The sequence below is a fragment of the Liolophura sinensis genome, chromosome 8 (genome assembly GCF_032854445.1).
Source record: "Liolophura sinensis isolate JHLJ2023 chromosome 8, CUHK_Ljap_v2, whole genome shotgun sequence".
Taxonomy (NCBI): Eukaryota; Metazoa; Mollusca; class Polyplacophora; order Chitonida; family Chitonidae; genus Liolophura; species Liolophura sinensis.
Window position 1 is genome coordinate 18,716,066 of NC_088302.1, and position 17,564 is coordinate 18,733,629.

Sequence of the window (17,564 nt, forward strand, 5' to 3'; positions counted from 1 at the left end):
GCATGGATAGATTCTGTCTACAGGTAAACTATGCACGGATCATTGAATTAAAGTTTCCCATGACAGTAGATATTGTACCTTTGATTTGTAGAAGAAAACAAAACTCCTGTTGTGATTGTACCTTTGATTTGTAGAAGAAAACAAAACTCCTGTTGACAAAGATTTTATTTTAAACTGTAGAGAAGAAAAGAATTTCTGTTGCAAACATTGAGCATTTCTGTTGATGTGATAAATACTACGACTTCAATGTTGATTAAATATATTCTCCCTTACATCATTAAAAGAAGTGTGCACCTCAAATAGCCAAGAATGTCATTTTCAACGCCAATCCTAATCAAAATTGCCCAAAACCTTGAAAGTATACAGTAACAAACAAACCTAGCACATACTATCAAAACACTTCCACATTCAATATGAATTGTGAAACTACCTGTAATAATGAACAGCCTGATGTAATTACCAAAAGTGGTGTTTAGAGTTACATGTAATTACATGGTACATATGTATTAGTAATCCACCACTTTATAGAGATTTGTATTAATTCATGAATTCACACAGTTGTGTCAGCAGTATTCAGGTGAAAAGCTGTCATGGTAAGACAGCAGGCCCATACGCACATCACGCATGCTCACATGCAAATTATATTCAACAAAGACAAGCTGTACTAGCCTGAAATTATGCATTACAGAAATTCAAAACTACTTTCCAAAGTAAATAATGCTGTTACAGTATGTAATACATTTAAAAATCTTTTGTAGAAATCTAAAAGCTTTCTTTCCATTACGTACATGTTGGTGTTGCTTATCTTGCCTTTCCTGAAGAAAAACCATGGGTATTTGGCTCTGTCAGATTAAATTTTTTCTTCTATGCATGTATACAAGCATGTAAGGATACCATGTACACTGGAGCCCAATTCTGCACCTCTGAACCAGCATTACAACGCTGGGTACTTCCTTGTCACCAAATATGGACAATGGTAATAGTTCAAATGAAGCCTTCATGAAACAAACTGTTGTTGAGGTTCCTCTTCAGATTTTTTAATTAATAGTACATATGTTGTCTGAATTCATTGTATAGGTCATGTAAATGGAAAATTAAGACTGTACGTTTAAATCTAAATTTAATGGGCTCAAGAATGAAAATGGAAATAGGGCAGCATAAACAAAAGGAGCTGGTTTTAAGTACACAATTTCACTGCCCAAAGTCCTAGCCTCCACAGGAAGAGAGAGCTCTATGTGTTGAAAGATCTACAACCCAAGATTAATTCTTGACACCGAATGTGTCATAACTACCGTGAAATTTAGTGTTGGTGGTAAAGCCAGACATCTGTTACTACACTTTCCTAAGGGGGACCACTCTGATAGTCTAATGGCTGCGTAAAAATAGTCCCTGTAGCAAAGTGGTGCGTAGAATTTTCTACTGAGTTGAAATGTAAAGTGAGCCCTGTGCGACATGAAAAAATGAAGATGAACAAGCAGCCACAGGTAACATTAGCAGGCACATCTAGCAATCATACCAGTTTTAGAGGTATATTTATCTTCAAGTTCTATATGTTCACATACATGCAAGCTGCTTTGGCTGTCAACACAAAAATCAAAACAATTTGAGGACACTGCAAACAAATGAAACAAAATCAAACTTTAAACATTTATCACATACAGTTTCAGTAAGATACTGTAAAGAGCTTTTCATTAAAACAACAACAAAAAAAAAAAAATAAACAAAAAAAAAAAAGAACCAATCTGTGTGCTTGGTAGTAATACAGATACCACATCAGAATGGGCACATGTTGTAGTTTAAAATTCAGAGTTTTGTATTTCATTGAGCCTAATACTAACAATACAAAAGTACAGCATGTACAGGTGAAAAACAATGTGATGATGAATGTAATGGGCATGAAGACCGTTGCGTTGTCTGCCTGTCCCTTTGTCCGGGCAGTGATGAGTGGGAAGGGGGCATGAGATTAGCTGCCTGATCGCTGTGGTAGAATTTGAAAGCAATACATGGAAAACGAAGAGCAAATGGTGAAAAACCACACTGACACAGTACAAATGAGAATGCAATATATACAGAGCACTTCTGATAAAAGTGGAAACAGACTATGATTTAATGTTACATGAATCTTTCCCCCTCTCCCCCCCCGCTCCAACCGAAATTATCTCAATCCATAGTTATCTCCCTTGACAAACACATGCGCAGAACTTAATCTTGTAATGTCACATGATTATCTTTAGCATTTTTCTCTTTTGTTCACCTGTTACTAAAACCAAGACCTTTCCAAAAAGTGAAATAGCTGTGAATAATGTGGAACAAAAGGAGAAGGAAAAAAAGAAAGAAATTAATTAAAATAGTCATACACCTGGCCTCCACATGTACACCAATTATATTGGGTGATACCTGTTAGCCAAGCTGTAACTGTGGAAAGTGATGAACAGCGGCAATATGTTAAGGCGCATATAAATAGCGCAGCCAAATCAACTGCATCACTAAAATAGGATAGAAAGATAAATTAAAGCCCACTCATACTTCAGATCTTAAATACAGCTTAAATTTAGGAATAAAATTAAAATCTTGGCAGTGGTTATACCCTTTGCCTTCTAGAAAGCCTCCATAATATGTTATACAAACTACAACTCTTCTCTTTTGTACAAGCAATAGTCTTTAAAAATAATGGTGTGACTAAGTTAAATATTTAAAAATATGCTAATATCCTTTTTTTTCTGGAACAACCTGGGAGTAAGACCAAATTACCGCATTATGATTCCACCCAGAGTAATAAAAAGACTGACTTAGCTACATAGGCCTCATAATTTCTAAGCAGCTTACAGAGTTCGTAAAGAAGAATGCACCAACCATGTGAAGTTTATTACACTTGCACATTACAGACAAAATATATCCTTGTGTGCAAAACAGTCAGTAAGATGGAATGTCAGTTAGTGATGCCAAATGGCAATGAACATTGAGAGGCCCAGTGTTCAGGTAAACCTTCACCATGAAGGCAGGATCCTGCGCTGCTCCAATCCTGACACGTAACACAAACCCAGCACTACTTGGTAATTTCACCGTCCTGGGGTGCTGCAGGAGCCACCTTCTTTTTTTTTTTTTGACCAGATTTGACAGCTGGCAATGTCACCCAGTGGGACAGTAACAGCCACAAGAACAGCAGTAGTAGCCTTGCTGCAATCAAAAAGTGCCAAGGAAATTCCCTCAACGTCAGGGAAATCCCCTGAAAGGCTGGAAAATCCACAATCGCACGCACAACTGAGCCTATTCACAATCACAACAGGCTTTCAGTCAGCAATAACCTTGTACACATTTGACACGGCCACTCCAAGAGGGTGTAGGGCATCGTCAGCAGAGAAACAGTTACGCAATGACTTAGAGCTCTTCCTCCTCCTCTAGTTCTCCGGGATAGGTCGACCATAGGTACCTCTATAACCTGTCCAATCGGAAAGTATCCTCCGTGGCAGGGTCAGCCACCATGTTAGGATCTGTGAGCATTTGGAGTCCATCTAAATCAAGCGGGTCCAGGCCCACTTTCAGTGCCTCGTCTGACGGGAAAAAATCTGTATCAAAGCTGTCTGACATGCCTGTGATTGCATTCCCAAGTTCTTTCGCAAAATCTTGACGAGCCAATGGGTCATCAGCACCTGTAATAGCAAGAACAATGTCTCAGTGAGTCTAATATACATGAAGCACACAGCTACATTCACTTGAAGCGAGCACAGCTCAATAGTTGGTAAAATGCCATGTACGAAAGAAAAATCTCCAAATATTCAAAACTCAATCATTTATTTATTTACTTGCTTGGGAACATTTCACTTGTACGATGGACGCAAACATTACAACTCCACTAGATGGACAGTCCCTTCAGTCTAGAAGTAGTTAATGATAGTTAATCCCACGGCTGTAAGAAATTTCCTTTGTATTAACTGTGACTGGATTTACCAGTTGGGAACTAAAACCACTGATCTCTCGGTTTTTAGTGTATGCTTCAACAACTCAACTAAATGGACAGTCCCTCCAGTCCAGAGGAAATTATTAGATTCCAACATGTCATATTTAGCCTGTTTTCCTAGTCACGTCCGTGTGACTTCATAGCATCATGGCCTCCTATGTAAGCTACCCCAGCAACCCTGCTTGCAGCACCAAGTGTGACCAGGTTCCCCAGTTGAGGATTTGAACTATTGATTTCGTGCTTTTTACTCCATGCTTCTGCGACTAGATAAAAGGGTCATTCCCTACAGTCCAGAGGTAGACAGCGCTTACATATATTTTTCACCCTGTTACACTCTGGTTAACTCATCTGTAAATCACAGTATTTTAATAATATTATTAAGGAAGCGCTTACCAGTAAAAATGATATCTGGAATTTTGTTGTTGGTATTTGGTGAAGGAGACAGTTGAGAATGGTGCTGTTGGGAGTTTGCTGATGTGGCGAGTGCTGGTTGTTGTCGTAGTAGCGTTGCTGCACGTAGTCCCCTACTACCTGGTTGAGGCCCACCTGGGAGATGTTGGCTGTCGTGGGCTGGCCGCTTATGTACATGCCTCCATTGTTCGCCATACTCTTGTTGATCTGATTGGAGGCCGTACATATGGGCTGAGTGTCTTGTAACTGGAAAGTATCAAATAACTGCTACACTTCATTAAGAAACCAAGACTGGTAGAGAAATACAGTCGTTGAGTGAAGGATTTATCTAATTAGTGTTACAAACCATACTCAAGAATACTTAGCTTGGCCTCAAAATTCAACGGAAAATATGAGGAAAACAAGTATTCTTAAAATATTACTTTTGGTGATAAACAAATTTTCCACATAATACATGTGCTTCCCAAAAAAAACCCTCATAACACCTTTCTAAGCTCAAAAGAACACCTGCGGATGGTCGTGGGTTTCCCCCGGGCACTGCCCGGTTTCCACCCACCATTCTGGCCGCCGTCATATAAGTGAAATATTCTTAAGTACGGTGTAAAACACCAATCAAATAAATAAATCAAAAGAACTCTCAATATAAGTAAAATAAGTTACTTAGAAATGGTTGTCTCCACAACAGTAGCGAGACATATGGGTAGAGAAAGCTGTTATGAAAGCCGTACAGAGCCAGACTAATATCACCACCCCTCACCAGGTTATGCATGATAATCTGCAGTACACCTGTTGTGAACAAACAACCACCTCATGGGTCATTTGTTAACAGTCTTTTGGTAGAACCTATTAGATAGCTCAGCCAGCTCAAATATTTATTTATCTGCTTGGTATTTTACACCATGCTCAAGGACATTTCACTTACACGACGACTGCATTGAGGTGGGAGGGAACTGGGCTAGGGGAAAACGGCAACTGTTCGAAGGTTACTGGAAGACCTTCCCACATACGACCCGAGAAAAAGCCGGGCCAGCTCAAGTAAAGTCAGAGGGTAATATACAGAGACTTTCAATGTCTGATATCCAAAAACACATCTGCCAATCACAAGCTTCTCACATGGAAAATGCAACCTTCAACCTTCAGTTTCACGGTCATTTTGGATCACATTTTAGAATAACATAGCCAGATACAGATAAGACATACATATGGACAAACAGATCTGCAACCTACATTTCCAGAATTGAAACATATACACCTATATCTCAGAAGAGACTGGTAAACTGGAAACCGTAAACTGGGAGTTTACCTGTGAGTTTGATTCTACAATTTTTAGTTTATAAATATAAGCCAATTACAAAGTGACATAACCCAACAAACATATGGAAGGATGGACATCATTTAGATGCCCAAATTCTTCTAGTTTTTGGGGGCACAACTGGTCTGATTCTTGTAGCCAATATACATGTAATTATAGCAGGAATATTTAGTTTCTTTTTTCCACATGGTTAGTCCATCAAGAAAAAAACTAGGAGAGAAATGTAATTCTTTGCTCTCAGCACTACTACTACCTGTCCTAAAAATTAGAAGAAGTAGGGTAGACCAAAGTTATGCATTAACCTCAAGCATTTCCCATGTACTAAATGGAAACCTGTGAGTCTACACTAAGTAATCAAGCTTTCCCGTAAACCAGTCTTAAAGAGCTACTCCACTGTCCAGACATGTATGCCTTATAAGCTGGGTTAAATGATAAGCATCGAATCTGAATTGCTTTCCTCAACTGTAGGAAAGAAAACTGAATTGTAATAAAACAACTGTTGTTAGTTCTAAAGGATAATACAGTACGAAAAAGTCTTCTGGCGTTTGCATTTTTGTCTGGTGAAGTATAGCTGCCAATGACGTAGTACTTCGCACATGACATGATTCCAGCATAACTGCATTACCTACCTGATCTAACCAATTCATTGTCACATACGGAACATTATCAAGTCACATAAGGAAACTTTTATCGAAACTGCTGAAGATTTTGTTTTTGACGAGGCTTCACCAATAGAGGTTAAATAGTGAACCACGGTGTGCGCTCTATTCCTAGGGTATCTTTCACATGATTTTAATTTTTCCACCTGGTTTCTCTTGGAACTGAAGTCAAACTTCATCTGAATATTTACAAGCCTGTAAGGTATGAAGCCAACATACATGTATTTATAATTCTCACTCATTCTCAGCCGCACCAAAAATACATACATACGTGCCAAAACTGAGGCTACAATGTAGTTAACTGACACCGCAGCCGTCCTGTTTTCCTCTAGCTCTTCAGTTGAGCTCTACCACAACAAGTCGCATTTGTCATTTTTAAATCATCTGACAAGGCCTGGCTGAGAGCAGCCACCAGCTGAGCCTTCCAATTACAAAGCAGGTGTTCCGCCTAGAGCTGTACTCACTGATACTCGATACTGAAGAGAAGCATGACAGGAATTCACGTGTTGATAGTTACCATGCTAAATTGTTCAAACTGATGCTGCAAGGAGTTTGTTTGTTGCTGCTGCTGCTGCTGTAAATAGTAGGCATCGGCAAACGGCGAGTTGTTAACGGTGCTGGGTGGTAACCCTGGAGACTGAGCAGGAGAATACGAAGGTTGGGAGAGGGGTGACGTTGGTGATTGGCACGTCGTGTCGGACGTACTGTTCCTGTATTGGGTCATAGATGGCTAAAAAAATAAAGCACAATGGCGGTTTAGAACTCACGAACAGAGCTAAGATTATGTGGACATAACACTTGTGAGTTTATTAAGTCTAATTAGTCTTGTTGTCAACATTAAGAATTACAATAAATTTCCTTTTTCTACCAGTAGATGTCTGAAATTGCCACGTCCATCAACAGCCTTATTGTCTTAACAACTACATCATTTAAGATTTAATCAGAATTACTGAATTATTAATTCTGAGACCTTCTTAACTTTCATATGTTTAATCGCTGAAAAAAAAGGGTGCCACAATAATTGGTTACTATAAATTCCAGCGAAATTGCAACATACAATAAGTGATAACAGCTTGCCTCAGACAACATAATCACCTACTGTACCAGATATTTCAAACATCAAATACAACATACCTTCACAATAACAACATCAACATGCTAGGAAGTTCTACAAATTAACTAAACATCTGACATGCCAGTTGGTGTTTAATTCAAAGTATAAATGGTCTGATGACCAAATCTCTTTTGCACTTCTCCTTTACCTACATCTGATACTAATGACTGCAAATGTGCATTCATATCATGTGTGTATTACTGATACCATACTATGGAATGGGTTACCTCACTAATACAGTGTACATTATGAACGAAATCAATCCATAATTTAACTTTCTAAAATCAGACGATGTGTTGGCTTTCGAGAAATCAACAATCTGTACATTCTACATGTGGACTTATTATGCAGACTAACGGTATCTGGAGTATGTTTTTATGACCAAATCAGCCTAACTGTTCGATTCAAAGCTGGCATGCTTGTGACTTTGCCACATATATTGGCATGATCAGACATAAGTCTACTGGGTTCTTCTAAACTGTTTTTGTAGCAATAATGACGCAATAATTAGCCACACTTTGTTCCCACTTCTCAAATTTCTTGACACTTTACTGCAGGCATAGGTGATGGATGGCATCTTGCCATCAGATAATTGCCTCATTCAGTCATCTGACATTTCATCTCCATGTTATGATCACTTGAACAAAAAGTCTTGCTGACAGTTATAAACAACAAGTCTTAGAAATAAGCTAGCCGTCATTATAATCTGATTAGAACAATTAAATATTACAAGACACACAAATATATATCAACCAACTAACCTGAGTATCTGCTTGTGTCTGTGGACATGATATATGTATTTGAGGAACTTGATGATGAGGAATGGAAGGGGGTGAATTTGAAGAATTAGACTGATGATGTGAAGAAGAATGATGAGGATGGTGATGTTGCTGTTGTTGTTGTTGCTGTCGTTGTTGTTGTTGTAACCTCTGCTGCTGTTGAAGGTATAACATGTACTGCTGCCGTATTCGAGGGTCCGACAAAAGCTGGCTGGGGTCTACATTGGCATCCTACAGGCAGGGAACCAAGCAACAAACACAAGACATACAGGAAACAAAATCAAACAAACTTCACTCTGTTCATCACAACAGTTAAATACAATGTATCATATGATATTCCATACCCCTTACAGTGCATGTATCGCTTTCTACGTTTGCTTTATATTACTGCCACCTCTAGTAAATTTTGCACAGAAACGTCAAGGTCACTGGTGTCACGGTGATGAGGCAGGTAGTGATGTCAGCAGGTAGTGATGTCACAAACCCATCCTATCTTTCCATTAATATTTGTCACACTTGCATTTGTTTTTCTACAAGTACAGTATTTACAACATGATCATAACTGACACTTAGAACTGCTTTATGGATGAAATCAATGCTGCTTACAGTTTTATGCCAGGACATTAGTAATGAAGCTAAGCTGAGACTTCAAAGGTCAAACCTAATTGTCCAGCCGTGGCAGTGATGTAAAGTAAGTGTAGAGCGCGTCACATGCACTGTTGTAAGGAGTAGGAAGATACTGATGTGAAAACAAGGATTTTCAGTACAGGTATGAGTGAGCTCTGGATATACTTATGTCAGTAAACAAGACCTCCCTTAATATAATGCACAACAGCTCACTATGCAGTCGCAGACTGAAAAGAAATATTATTTTTGATCCACTGAAATTTTTGGTAACTACTCCAATGAAGAACTGAAGTGTGTAGAGAAGGCGTAAGTGGGGAACAGAAAACAGTTCAAACTTCAGAAGTGCTTGCTCAATTATTTTCCCCCAGAGTGAAATTGAATGAGGAATACAAAACAGGCATCTTGACTGTAAGTAAATCCAGAGCCCAATATTGCATGCAAAAAGTCTTTAGTGCAACTTCAGAAATATGCTCAAACAATCAGGCCTACAAAACAATACAAAAGCTAGCCACCATTTATATTTATACTACTACACAAGAAAATTCTGGTAACTGTCAAGTCATTAGCTACAATTAAAGATAGAACTACACCACACAACTCATGCACCACAAAACACTAAACTAAAATACCACAAAAAATTTCAACCAGTTTTGCTAAGAAATTCAGTGCTTGAAAAAAGGGTGAAAATTTTTTTATCACCCAAGAGCGGCGAAATGTCTCTACAAAATGTTAGGCTATATTCATTTTATTTCTACTAGTCACTGATTCTGATTAAAAATAAACAATAGTTGAGAAAGCTAACAAAACCAGATGTACTCTGCTATCAGAAATGTAATATCCAATACCAAAGAAAGAATGTGCACTCAGCAAACTGTGGGTTCCATTTAATAATTTTTTTTCTTCTTTTCTAAATCAAGCTACACTTGTCCTCAAATAACTCATGACAAATCATCTTCCAGTCTCCAATGTAGCCCAGTCTACTTAACACTCCATAAGTGACCTTGGAGAGTCAATTTATCGCTACTCAATTTGCCATGAGTCACAACAAAACAAACCGTCACTCTGAAATTGCACAATTAGCCCGTGTGTACACACACTTTACAGGCTGAGTGATTTATTCACATTAAATTTCAAGGCTGATGAAAACATTTCAGGGTACAGAATTCAAAGGGCAGTAACTCTGGGTTAATGCTGAAATATTCTGTTGTGATCTGTAAAACTTTATACACTACTTCTGAGATTCCTGCTAGTTTCACAAACACTTCTCATCCTTTAGTTAGATTCTGATACTTTCCCAATCAACAAAAACTTTGGAAGTATATAATAGTGACTTCACCACTCGCACACATCCATGCAACTGTCTTCTAACATTAACCCCTTTTTGAATTCTGAATATGTCTCGAGAAAGCCACTGAATTTTGCAAAGTAGGAACAACCAACTTTCCTGTGCAGAAATTTCGACTTCCATTTTTCTCGAAATTTTGACTTCCTGTTTGCTATAGAAACCCATTAGTGTCACAGTAAAACAATAATTTGGGGTAAAGAATCAAAATTCGACATAAAAAAGACATAGGAAATCCATTTAATTAACCTTAATTCATTGACAAATTACGTAAGGGATGAAATCACACATACCGGTGGAGAGAGGGGCAGCCTCATCTGATTGGCTCCCCCAGTGAGGACCAGTGGACTGGGGCCTCCATGGGGGTGGCGTCGCCGGGCCACTGGGCTCTGCTGCTGGGGCTGGTTGGAGCCTGGAGGCACCCCCATGCCCATATGGTGGGCGGACGTGGGAGACAGGTTGGCAGGGCTACCCTGGGAATAGCTCTGGTCCTCCACATCTAACGGTGTGGCCAGGGGTGATGGGAAGTGAAGATTTGTCAGGTCAGGAAGAGAGCCTGTGTTACTGGATATTGGAATATGAACACCTGAATCCTGCTCTTGAGAAGGGTAAATGCTGTTGGTGGAAGGTACATGTGCATGGTCACTGCTAGTCTGGCATAGGCACACAGGTTAACATTCTTTTTTTTATTTTTATTGTTTTTACAGTTTTATTTTTTTGATTTATTTATCTACCAGTATTTGCCTACGTTTACTGACAATTTATATCATACTCAATAATATACTTTTCCAACACAAAAAACGCATATTTAAAGTGGCACATAATGGTGATGACATATGCTGAGATAAATCTTCACTTGTCATATTGTTTATTTTTATTTATTTAACTGGTGTTTTACGCTGTGCTCAAGAATATTTCACTTATACGACGGCGGCCAGCATTATGGTGGAAGGAAACAGGGGGGAAACCCACAACCATCCGCAGGTTGTTGCCAGACCCTTGTGATATTGGTAAATGAGCTTATTTTATGATATTTATGACATTCTGACTTTTTTATTTCGTAAAACTTGTCTGACAATAGGAGCTTATCAAATGAATTATCCTACTCAGAATTAAGATTTTTCTTCAGAAAATTCACCTGAGCATTTCTTTTAAGACATCTTAGATTTCAGTTTTGTGATGGTAGTCAGATTTACATGAACACCCTCAAGAGACCAATGCAGACTGACACCTACCAGACAAATGTCATGATGTATTCAAACCATTCAAGCCATTCAAACATGCAACCTTATTATTCAAGGCCTAACTTGTAGCTTAAAATGAGGCTAAATGGTGTGCACAGAGAATGTGCAGGTCTATAGGCCTCAAAAGAATTAAGACGTTAAACAGGCTCATTAATATGAAGATCAAAATCACAAAAAAGAGCAATCATGATATTTACAACAAAATGTATGAGAGTCTGATATTAATTATAGATGTATGTGGAAAGACAAATCTGTTATGATGACGGGTTTAAAACAGATGAATGTGATGAAAAATTTTACTGATTACCATAACATTACGGAGGACTACTCACTTGATGTTAGGGACTTCACATGACTTAGGTCTTGACTGTGCAAGCTAAAAACAGAAATACAGAACATATATCAATCAATTCCCACGAGAACAAAGGAGAGGCAGTGAAATATAACAGGAATCAGTAACGTTTCGGATACCATATAACAGAAAAGGCTAGCGTGGAAACAAGCTATCAGAAGCTACATACATGAAGTTGTTTTAAAAAGATTCTATAATATCTTACTGAAATTATAGTTTTGCTTGAATGACAAGTCCACAACAAATGAGGTCGTGTCTTCAAACCTCGTTCCTGCCAGTTGATTTAAGCTTGGCATGCATGTACATGAGAGCTATCTTCAGATGGAATCAAAAGCCTGTAACCAATCACTATTCAAATAGCAACAACAGAAAGTTTGTCGCATCTAAGGGACCCAAAAGGAAAAGTTACACTCCTTACAACTAGCAGACTCACGTCCTAAGCTCCAGAGTATATCAAGCTTTCACAATAGCTGGAGGACAGGAGGGTTGTCAAACACCAGGCAAGACCTGCATGGTTTCCTCCTGCTATAATTTTGATATCCTTAATGTTGTTTTTAAGTACTTTTCAGTTCAGCGTAAGATTTCAAATAAATGAACATTACTGTCCAGAATGACTGAGGCACTTACACATTTGTCAAACAAGGTGAAACACTTACTTTCTTTGGATCCCAGTAGACACCTCTCTGCATTCCATCAGCCTGTAGGTGATTATCCCCCATCACTTCCATCACTACAACAACAACAACAATGCATCTTTGTGTACAGATGAACATGCTGCCAGTCAGAGCTCAATGACTGAACACACAAATGAATGACTGAGGTTTAACTTAATGGCAATATTCAACCCATATTTTGGTGAAAACAGACAAACAAAATAAAGTGACAAAATTTTGGAATCATACAATCAAAATGAAGATATAAGATGTTGGAAACATGCAAACAAAATAGAGATGATGCTGGAAAAAGAAAAAAATGAAGACACAAGATGGAAAAGAAGGACTAAAACAGTGGTCAAAGACAGAAGCACAACGACCAATCCATCCTCATCATCACCCTCATCGTCTTTCTCCTCATCCAAATTTGTAAATGTGTCTTAATTCACCAGACCACCAGTTGTACCGCATAATATGCAAATAAAAGAACAACTTTTTATAAATGTTTTGTAGAATTTTAGGTTATTTTTTAAACATTTCTCTCCCTTAGTCAGGCCTTTTCCCCAAGCCAAATGCTGAGAAGTATAAGACTACTGAAACACGGTGGATAAGACGCCATTATGGCACAAAGTAAGAGAACGCGAAGCTACGAGACATCCGAGCACCATGAAGTTCTTACCTCGTCTCTGTGTGGGTGGGGTGTTCTGACCATGCGTGTTGTCTGTCACTGTTGCCATGGCACTTGTGTGTAAAGCAGAGTCTGAACTGGTTCTGAAAGGAAAAACAAGAAGAATATACAACCTGAATTTTTAATTAAAAAACATGTTACAATTGAAAAAAAAAATACAACAATAAAACAATATTACTGATCTTCCAGATACACCTGTATCTGTTCGTGAAAATTTAACTGATGGTACAACCCAAACCAAAATAGTAACAAGAGTCACTTTCAACATACTGATGACGTACTTGGTTACAATGGACACATCCAATATAATGATGATGTGCTTATAGTTACAACGGCTGTTCCCACCATAATGATGATGTACTTAGAGGTACAATGGACATATCCACCATAACAATGGTGTACTTATAAATATAATGGACCTATCCACCATAACGATGGTGAACTTATCAATACAATAGGCATATCCACAATAATGATGATGTACTTTTAGTTACAATGGGCATATCCACCATTATGATGATGTACTTATAAATACAATGGACATATCCACAATAATGATGATGTACTTTTAGTTACAATGGGCATATCCACCAGAATGATGATGTATTTATAGCAAGTTACAATGGACACATTCGCCATAATGAGTGAGTGAGTGAGTGCTTAGGTTTTAATGTCGCCATAATGATGATGTACTTACATTTACAATGGACACATTCACTATAATGATGAAATGTAAGTGTGTTTTAATCGAGATATAACTCAATGATGCAAAAGGAATCACAGGAAACAAACCAGTACATTAAACATTGTGACATGATTTCTTATCAATAAATATCTGATACTAATACTCAACAGCATAATTTTATAGCCCGTATCAATATTTAAACTATGTATGCTCATTTATGCCACAAGCTCTGAAATAAGGAAGACAAACATACATGTCAATGTACTACATTATGGCACATTTTCAAAATTATGCAGAATTAAACTACATGTATAGGCCAAAGTTTTAGCTAGGCTAGGACTGGACACAATAAGGAGGGTCTACCATGCTACAGAATCCAATTGTCTTAGGGTGCATGTGACAGAGACATTATGTAACTGTAGCACAAATACTGTATATTACATAGCCCATCCCTAGTTATGTAACGAAATGTTGCCAAAAATAAAATACCCCCCCCCCCCCAAAACACCACCTTCCCACACATGACCTAATTTCTGTCATAAAGAGGAACCAAAAATACATTTTGTATGCTGCTGCAACCCTGTTACATTTCCCACCTAAAAATACCCGTACACAACACAAATTGCATAAAATATAGTCTCTAAAACTGGTACAGCATACATGTAGCTCTGTATTGTCAATTCATTAAAATTGCAACCTTGCGTGTTGATGATGAACAAATAATGCTGTTGAACTTAATAAATCATACAATCCGTTATATCTGAGACTGGAGTGGAGCGTAGGAGGAGAGGTGAAGACACATCAACGAGCAATTTTAATATGAAACCACTCATTATGGAGACACAGACAACCTGAACAACCTAAGTGGCTGACTTTCCCTGCCATTGTGTTATTCTGTGACAAACTACAATTCTCAGTATTAGGTAAATGTATGTGATAAAACCTCTTAAAAAGAAAAGTGTGATGGTCAGAAAATCTAAGATTGCTGACAGCAGCCATACCAGATTATGTAGAGTGTCAAAAGTCATTCCTTTCTGCCTCTTTTCCTTGACCTCAATCCACTGTGTTGCGTATGAATTTGATTGGTTGAAAATATTACACAGAACAAGAGTGTGGAAAAGTAAATGCAAGGTTATGATAGTCATGCCATACTGGACACAAATTCTGCATGACTGAATCTACCCTGCAGGGTAACAATTACACATGTAATGGTATCTCATCCATCTTCATATTTGTGTGTGGTCATAAAACCTACATGTAGGGCAAAGCGGGACATGGATAGGATGTTTGGGAAGACACAAAATAAAACTCATGTTTTCTGCTATTCTGGGGGACGGGAGGGAGAAGAGAAAAACAAACCTGACACAAAATGTGAGCCTTGAACAAGACTCCACAAAAAGCGTTATTCCTGTAAAATATGACAAAGCTAAAAGCCACAGCAAATAAGGGTTCAACAGTCAAGGAAAACCAGAAAGTAAACCATGCAGTGTGTTGGCACATGTGTACTGTGCAGCACCTACTCCATTACAGAGTGAAGTGAGCCAAGTGTTTGTGGAGTCATTAAACCCCAGGCACAGCTCAGTGCTGGCTGGCTGGCTTGCTGGCCGGGTGGGTGAGGCCAAGGCTTCAACAGGCCTTGGCTGATGGCTGCAAAGATGTGGGGCTGGGAGAGTTGTTGCATGAGGTTGACTGCAGCCAGAGACTCCGCTTGGTACACCCGCTTCTGCAGAGATCAATACACTCTGTATTACAGACAACCCAAATTCCTCTCTCCTTGGACCAGCTTGGCTGAGTACCTCACTCCATTCACCACCACCCACTATTTATAGACCAGGCCAACCGGGCAAAATAGACAGGGACTTCTAATTTGAAATCAATGTTCATTGGCGCCTATATGTGGTTCCATGGCAAATCAATGCAAAAGGTGAACACCAATGACCAGTTTTATTTGGGATTTTCTTCCCTCTCCATTCATTACAGCACCGGCTGCTACCTATGGATCATTTCACGACAGCTAGCCAGGAGGACGCTTTGGAGTCTGGAGCTGCACGTTTTGAGGACAAATCGCATCCGTGCCTTACAGACAGTAGTAGGAATCTGCTCCGCTATCAACAGGCCAACCATCTTACTGACACACAATGCCAGTGCTGCAGTCGCCACTGCCGCATACAGGGGTAAAACAGGGCCAGCTGCAACCCACAATACCATGGCAACATGCACTTTCTTCAGCTGCTCAAAACATTCTCAGAATCTCTGCTGAAGCATACATGCTAGCATGTTGAAGCATTGCCCTGATCTTTCAAAGAAAATAAACAAACTCCATGCCCCTTAATTAGGTCAATTTTTTTTCTGGCATACTGCAACATGGTACATTCAGTCCTTCAAAACAACATTTACTTCCATGTTTTCCCACCCCAGAAATAAGGTTAAGGTCAGATCCACACAGCTAATTCCAGTAATGCCCACATAATTACATGTAGGATATTTAATACTGGAAGCTAGACACGCTCTAGTTACTACAAGCAATGAAACAAACTTGCTCCACATATACTGCAATAAATTGGGGTTTTTTCTGGCAGGCTGTAATATTTTCACTTTTATTCAGGTCACAATGTACTTTATTTATATCTTAATTTGCATCTCTCTGAGACATTTTCTCTTTATATACAGATAGTGGCTATACTTAACTACATTTTAATTTGCCTAGAGCTAACCATCATTAAAACCATACTCTTCAAAATAGGATTTTTCGAACTGCATTGATGGCCTTCACCCTTTGTTTACATCACATAGGCTTCTATTAGCGTGAAAATGATCTGCGTGAAGTAGAGCCTAGGAGCTAATCTTTACATGCTGAAACTATAACAAGAAATACACTAATCTGCTTAACAGCTTATCTACAAACTAATCGATCTCAGTAATCTTTTTGGGATATATGACAATCAAAGAATAGAGATGTATTTAAATTTCCCTTAAAATAAATCCATTACTTTACAAGCAAAACATACAAGATGTGATGTTAGGACAGCTGAAAATCAAGAGCCAAATGTGAAGTGTTTAACTTAAGATGCCACGAAATGAGGACCTGGGTCAGGATGGTCGTTGTCCTCCATAACACGACAGACTGGACGCTGAATAATGTATGCTGATGTGTCTGACTATACTAGTCACAGCATACACAGCCTGTGACATTGACCAGGGTGTGCTGTCAGGAAGAGGGCAGCAGAACTTTTCAGTTTAAAGTCCAAGTACACTGACATGCGTGATAGACTGATGTCGTATGCTGGGGCCATATCTAGAAAAAATTTGAAGGCCCTAACCTTAAAGGGGAAGAAAACCATAAAAAAAAATGACACTATACGCTGAAAAGAGCACATTTTTTTCTATCTGGTGGTGCCTGCTGCATAATTTTGCAATTTTTCCTCACCATATACGTAAAGCCTGAAAACAGCAAAGCTGGCATAAATCGCTGAGTCCATCCTGTCCTCCATCTTTTACACCCTGTAATTTATGCTGGGGGTGTGTTGCCTCCCAGCCAATGAGAGTCGTTAAAACTGCCGGCTTGTTCGTGTAGACTCAGAACCTATGTCCGGTTTCCCAACTGTCAAGCGGAAAACAAACTGCACTGTCCGCTACCTTCTGTGAAGAAACTTTCTACAGGATATGTACGAACTGCACTTCGGTGGTTTCTGACAGCAATTCTCCTCCAAACACAGAAGACTTTAGGACTAGTTCTTAGG

The 17,564-nt window shown here is 38.8% G+C and overlaps 1 protein-coding gene across 3 annotated transcripts in view; it reads right to left on the reverse strand.

Moving 5' to 3' along the window:
* Nucleotides 1-1,730: 1,730 nt before the first annotated feature.
* The window catches only part of LOC135474045 (CREB-regulated transcription coactivator 1-like), a 40,964-nt gene continuing 25,130 nt past the window's right edge, over nucleotides 1,731-17,564 (reverse strand). Inside the window, exons 5-12 of one of the 3 annotated variants that reach the window (XM_064754037.1) lie at nucleotides 13,131-13,222; nucleotides 12,455-12,528; nucleotides 11,779-11,822; nucleotides 10,496-10,817; nucleotides 8,216-8,464; nucleotides 6,858-7,070; nucleotides 4,352-4,615; nucleotides 1,731-3,650 (exon numbers count right to left, since the gene is read on the reverse strand). In XM_064754037.1, the coding sequence (XP_064610107.1) occupies nucleotides 3,540-3,650; nucleotides 4,352-4,615; nucleotides 6,858-7,070; nucleotides 8,216-8,464; nucleotides 10,496-10,817; nucleotides 11,779-11,822; nucleotides 12,455-12,528; nucleotides 13,131-13,222 (1,369 nt within the window). In that variant the 3' untranslated portion in view covers nucleotides 1,731-3,539. Of the gene's footprint in view, nucleotides 3,651-4,351; nucleotides 4,637-6,857; nucleotides 7,071-8,215; nucleotides 8,465-10,495; nucleotides 10,818-11,778; nucleotides 11,823-12,454; nucleotides 12,529-13,130; nucleotides 13,223-17,564 lie in introns of all 3 variants that reach the window. The other 2 variants (XM_064754036.1, XM_064754035.1) reach the window with 2 other exon arrangements.